At 43.1% G+C, this 6,492-nt stretch overlaps 1 protein-coding gene across 1 annotated transcript; it reads right to left on the minus strand.

The window, feature by feature from the left end:
* Positions 1-3,106: 3,106 nt before the first annotated feature.
* BTG4 (BTG anti-proliferation factor 4) lies at positions 3,107-5,253 on the minus strand. Its single transcript, XM_005440197.3, has 4 exons — positions 4,695-5,253; positions 3,964-4,101; positions 3,629-3,824; positions 3,107-3,470 (listed from the first exon to the last, which is right to left on the minus strand). Exons 1-4 carry the CDS (start codon positions 4,865-4,867, stop codon positions 3,294-3,296), a joined length of 684 nt encoding a protein of 227 aa, XP_005440254.1. The 5' UTR covers positions 4,868-5,253; the 3' UTR covers positions 3,107-3,293.
* Between the last annotated feature and the right edge of the window lie 1,239 nt (positions 5,254-6,492).

Here is a 6,492-nt window from a genome sequence, read left to right on the forward strand (position 1 = left end):
ACCTCACTTTATACTACCAAGCTAAGCTCCATAACCTTTCACATTGAGGCATGGTGCATAAGGAACAGATCCAATCTGATGCCAGGGTACGTCACAGAAAGATGAGGTACTTGTCTGTGAGCTACCGTCACTCCTCAGCAGCAGAGAAGTTCAGTTCCCGTGAAATTTGTCTTTCTGGTTTGCTCTTGTGAAGAGTCTACAGATATCATGAACAGTGGCATTCCTACTGTCTGATTTTCAGCATTCCTCTTTTTTTAGCTTTGAAGAGGAAGCCTGCGCTCACTTGTCCCCTTCAGAACTTGAGGATAAAGTGAATGTGTTAACCGAAGAGTTGGTGCATATCATAGAGGATGAACACCAGTTTCTAAACAGCAAAGGCAATGAAGACTTGGGTTTTTACTACCTTGAAATAACTAGTTTGGAGAAAGACTGTTTGGTAAAACAAATAAACGCATTAGAAGAGAAAATAGCCCTAGGCAGAAAGTTGTAATGGTAGCCAAAAGAAGACTTGGTGGTGTGGTTCTAACTTGGCCCTCTGCATTTGTCTTCAGGCTTTAAACCAAAGTAAGTCTTGTATTTTTAACTGCAGTGTATTTTTCCCCTTCATACTAAAGGCTCATTAAATCAGAAGTGAAAGCAACATAGTAATCTAAGTGACAAGACTTTAGCCTGAGTGACTGGCATTTCTGGCTACATTAAGTGGTGAGAAGACAAACCTCATTGCAAAAGCTCAGACTCCGAGTTTTCAGGAACAGAAGCAATACATAGAATCACTCATAACTCTGTTTAGCATTAAAAAAAATATTTTTTTAAGCTAACCTATCGCTTCTCCACTGTTCTGAAACCTCTGCAGACAGCAGCCAATAGTTACACTTTTCTCCTGACTTTGAGGCAGTGAAAGCTATAGATACCATCAACCCCAGTAACTGTATCTACACAATCACACAGCAAGAGCCAGAGATACCATCTCCACCGCTGCAAGAAACTTGCCCAGCCCACTTGCTGTGATGTCACCATATTTCAGGTGCCCTGTGGTACCACCTGCCTGGGAGCACCACCAAAGTTCCTGCACCACCAAAGGCCAGCCCTGCTCTTCAGCTTAGAGACGTGCTTTCCTCCCTCCCACACCCAAGAGCCAAACCCTGAGATACATGAAATGTCCAGTATTCACTGATCAATGAAACCGCACCTCTTCTCTGCCCACCACAGCCTCCGGTTTAGGTACAAAGCAAGCAGGGAAGGAGCAGAGGCAGCCAGGATCCTTTCCTTCCCCACCTGTACAAGAATTCAGGAATGCACAGCACAAGTTTCCAAGATAGTTCATCAGTCAATACCCTCAACACTAATGCTGTTACCTCATTATACATCAAATAATCAACACTGAAAACCACTTGGATTATTATAACTCTACAAATCATGTATCTATTCAATTCTCTCAGAACTGCTGAATCACTTGTTCACACCTTCACCCCATACACAGAGATGTTTATCTCACTAAGAAAAAACCCACCACTGATTACAATAAAGTGATTAAGCTGCTACAGTGCAAGTTCTACCATCAAGGCCGCAAGAGACAATTTGAAACACTGCTTCTGACTTACATTAATGAAGAAGCCTCTCCTCACATCTTATTTACTCAAGTTTAATCAACACCCCACATATTGCAATTTTCATACATAAAAGCAGGCTTTAAAACAAAGTCTTCTAAAACTGAACTTAACTCTAGTTATCAGAAGTACAAGATTTTTTTTACTTTTTGCATGAGTGATCTACCAACTCTGTATTAATACAAACTTTACTGCAAAAATCTTGTGCAAAAGTACATGTGACCAACGTGAGTTTGTACTGAAGAAATGTGGACAAAGCCGTGGTGAAGCAGGACTGAGGCATAAGTGTGAGAACAGTCGATTACAGCCCTCTGCCTCCTCCTGATTATGCCCATGCAAATCAGATTTGAAAGTAAGCTCAGATGCAGTTTGAGAACCTATTACTTAACATGACAAACATTAGCTAAAAATCTCATAGTCAATGTGAAAAGCTAAAGTCTATAGCATGGTTTTTATTCTCTTTGAATTCACTTATGCAGTCAGCCCTCTGGTCTGGAGCTGGCTGCTACTTGTTTGCTTCTACAGAACAAACAAGGCTTCCCCTTCAGGGCAGGGGTTTCCCCCCCTCCCCCCCCCAGCTTATTAGACAATAATGGTCCAACTGCAGCAAGCAGAAGCAGCTGCAGTAAGCAGCAACCACAGGTATTTCATGATCTATTAAGTTTTGACAGAATAATTTGTTTAGCAATTTAACCAGCAAGACAGAAGCTGTTGACATCACTTCTGTAACCCTCACGCCCCACAGTTTAATCAGCAGGCAATGATGGAGTAGGTGATGAGCAGTGAGCAGGAGGACATACTGCAAGTCAGAGCAAAATCCTGCTCATTCCGATTGTTTGAAATTTTTTACCCAGCACTGGAAACACAACACACAGCATAGGTTTGAAGCCCAGTAATATTCCAGTGAGTCTTTCTCCACTGAAGGGGAGTCTCCATCTGCATGGAGTTCTGGACTACCTGGAAGATAGCTCTGGTGAAATTAAGTCAAACTATGAGAAAAATTTCCTAGGGGCTCCAGTATTGCAAACCAACAGGCTAGGCATCCTTGGAGAGAACTGCTCCATTTGTCTATGAGGTGCTGCTTCAGCTTACAGCTGTGGAAAGCTACAGCACCACATATTCACCCCTCTGCTGCCCATGAGCTTGTCTTCCAAAAGATAAGCTACAGTCTGGAGACAAAAGCCTAGCTGGAGCCACAGGGCAGTCTTTCACAGCTTCACTCAAGGGGGAGCACAGAGTTGATTTGCTCATGATGTGCAGATGTTTTGCTCACAACACAGCTGCCCACGCTACCTTTGCCAGAAGGAAGCAGACTATCCTTCAGAGCAACTTGGAGGATGTTTTTATCTTCCTGGTCTTGCTTGTGTTTTCACCAAGAAGCTTTAACTCCCTTCAGGGCACTGATAGCAGATCAGACAGCTTTTATAAAAAAACATGAGTAAATTTATTGATAGATGCATTTCCTTTTTAACTTACAAGTAGAGCCTCACATTAATTTTCAGTCTTATCTTAAGATTAATAAAACATTTAAAAGGTCATAGACTAAAACCCCAAAGTTTCAGATGCACAGAGTAAGATGTAGGGATTAGACAGTGCCTTCTGGTTTCATGAAACTTTGTAGTGCCAGCTTTCATCCCATCCCATCGCTCAGTGTTTCAACAGCCTGTAACAGGTGCAGCCACAGGTCTACCGCTTGGTGTTGATCCAGTGGTACCTATCAACACACGGTCCTGTGAAAGCAGCTGTTGGCCTGTAGACCTTGTAACCCCTGTGCTGGGCATAGTATGAGCCATCAGTCATGTAGGTCTTCCTATGAAGATACTGAGACCAGGGCTGTAGGGGCGCCTTGTAGTAGTCACTGAACTAAATGGCAAGAAATGAGACTATGTTAAGGAGTGGCTGAGAAAGAGGGGAGACCAGCCTGACCACCAGTCGCCAAGTCCACCACATTCTCCATGGGGGAACCCAGAGGTCAGGTGCTAGCTCCTCCCAAAAGCCACCTACCATGACCGCAGCCTTACCTGGTAGATACTGTTGGGATTACTAACAGTAGGGATCGCTTTCGGCTCTTTGTTGAAGCCCTCCTCATCTGAAGAAATACCAGAATGATAGTCCAGTGCTGCTCTGTCCACAGCATAGCTGATCTGCTGAGGAAGCTCTGGGTTCTCCTCCCCTTCAAAGTGTGCAATGGTGAAGGGCCGGTTCCTCTCACCGTATCTGAAAGTGATGGGATTTGTGTAGCGCAGCTCCGTGCTGGCGCTGTGGACATCTGACACTAGCAGAGCACATCCTCGCATGCTAAGACTCTAGTAACAGGCTTGGAGTTGATCAAGTCAGCCACAGCTCCCCAGCTTACCTGCAACACACCTCAAATGGATCAACCCACAGCGTCATCTCTTTGGGCAAACCAAGCTTATTGAAGTCCACTTTACTCTCCACACAAGCCTGCTCCAGCAGTGGATCTCTCCTCTGATGTTTGTTTATCCTTATACACCTAGGTGAGAACAAAGTGCAGGTGGATTTAAAATTTCCCTGCAACTTTGCAAGCCCCACTCGCACAGAAATACACTTCAGCTGACTATTTTCTCCCAACCCACTCAGTCTGTTGATGCAAGTTGTTGTCACTCATAGCCCCAACCAGCAAGTTAGCCTGGCTAGCTGGTTTATAAACCCAAAGAAGGTTTTATTTGTTTTAAAACACATAATTCAGCAACTCACTTCATTAGTAGTTTTAAAGAAAATTAAAAGCAGTGACAGCAACTACACAAGTCAGTTTAAGACCCCTTGAATTCTGCATTCAAGAAGTCAGAGGGCCACCCAGGGCACTCTCTGCACATTGTCTGTAGATCTCCACCTCAGCTCTCCAGCTGTACCTACACACTCCGAAGTTACTTGCAAACCAGACATATCTTTACCAGTTCATAACACTCCTTCCTCAAGCTTACGGGACAGCCAAGTGGTTCTCTTCCAACTTCATGCCACTTATTTCCAACTCAAGGGCTCCAGGCACCAAGAGGTTCCTGACTGACCCCTGGATGTCCTACAAAGGCTCCATTCCCCCTCCCCTTCTGCTAAACCTCCTCTTACCTGAAAGCTTGTCCTCTGGATGGGTTGTCCAAGTACCAGTGATTCTTATACTTCTCAAACAGTACTGTTGTCAGCCTAGCTGCAAATTTCTCCATTTTATGCTTGCTCAGCTTGTCTTCCTTTTTCACCAGCCTTGTGATGAAGAAGACTGTGGCAGCAATTTCATCTTTCATTTTAAATTGAAGCACAGAAGGTGCTTTAGCTGTTGGATAGTCATCAGTAGAGATGAGACACTACACTAGAGAGATTTAACAACATGAAGGTACTACCAAGTTCCAAGGATAGATACTGCAAAGCCTGTATATGACAGATAGAAGCTAGATAAGCCCAATTGCTAAACAACTGGAAAATATAGTTTGGGAGAGTGAAACCACTTTAAAGCAACACTAGAAAGCATTCATGCTAAGCAAGTTTATTTAGAATATTTAAATATTAAGACTATTTAAAAGTTTACAAGATGGTTTTCCTCCTTATAGAGCACAGTCAGCAACCAGCAATTCTTACAGTTACACAGCTCTTTTATATACAACAAAACTCACAAACATTAAAGACCACAAACATTACCTTCCCAGACCAGAGCTGTGGAACACCTGAGAAGCTTTATAAAGAACTCCAAAAAGCCACCAAGGAAGCAGATCTGGTGAACCTGTAGAACAAGCAGAACAAGAACCTGTACCACTTACATGAGGAAAACACCAACACACAACCCCCCCTCATTGCTTAGGGTTTATATAGAGCGGGAGATGATGGAGCTCTCAGGGATGGAACGATATTCAGGTGTGCACCATTTCACTAACGAATGTGCTGGTTTCAAAGCTGTTTCCAATCTACTTGGGTTTATTCCAGTATCAGGTCCTTCTTTTAGGGCATATTTGATGGATTCAGCACTGTATTCTGTTGTGTCCACCAGTCTATCTTGTTAATATCTGTGAAATACTTAAGCAAGATCCTCACCATAAGAAAAATAGTCCCAGGGTTATTAATTAATTATTAAAATTGCAATTGATTGCTTCTAGCAGACTTCACACAACACAGTTCCTTTCCTTATGAAGCCCTCATTTCTGGTATTCTTCATTTTGAAAATTACGTGAGTCTGTATTCATCTTAACATTAATCTTCCTGGTGATCTGTATAAATGTGCACGGTATCAGTACAGATCAGTAGCGACCGTAGATGTTGCAGCCGAGCAATTCCAGTGCTCACATTTCAGTCTTGTGCATGGATTGTGGTACAAGGGATAAGAAAAATCAAGCACAGAGGCACAGATTTACAGAAGTACGCATCTTTGCAGGAGTGTACCTTAAACCATGAATATCTGGTTATTTCTGGATTTCTTTTCTGCTTCAGTCATGTAGTTCCTTGTTCTTTACAGTTTCTTTCTGCACCATAAAAAACCAAAAACAAAACCCCCCCACAACCTTATCAAAGCATTTAGTAGAAACTCTGTTTTTAAGGAATGAGTAATAAATTACAAATAAAATAAAATAATATGATGGCTTCTCTTTTTTTCCCCACATATCAAAATACTTCCTTAACGAGTGGGGACCTTTCAATAACCACTCGAAAGCGAAATCAAAGTTGGAGGTAGATAATAAATCTCCAGAGAAAGTACCAGCACTGCCAGGAGCTGAGCTTTAACATCACCCACCAGCGTTTTGGCCACAAGAGTGTCCTTACCGTGCGCTGCTCTGGGTGCTTGCAATGCCACATGCGGATTTTGTTCCATACACAAGCCCTGAGTCATTCCCTCCCTTGCACGGCTCGCCCAAGAGGACCGTCGTAGCCTGTTACATGCGTT

Source organism: Falco cherrug, chromosome 17 (assembly GCF_023634085.1).
Source record: "Falco cherrug isolate bFalChe1 chromosome 17, bFalChe1.pri, whole genome shotgun sequence".
Lineage (NCBI taxonomy): Eukaryota > Metazoa > Chordata > Aves > Falconiformes > Falconidae > Falco > Falco cherrug.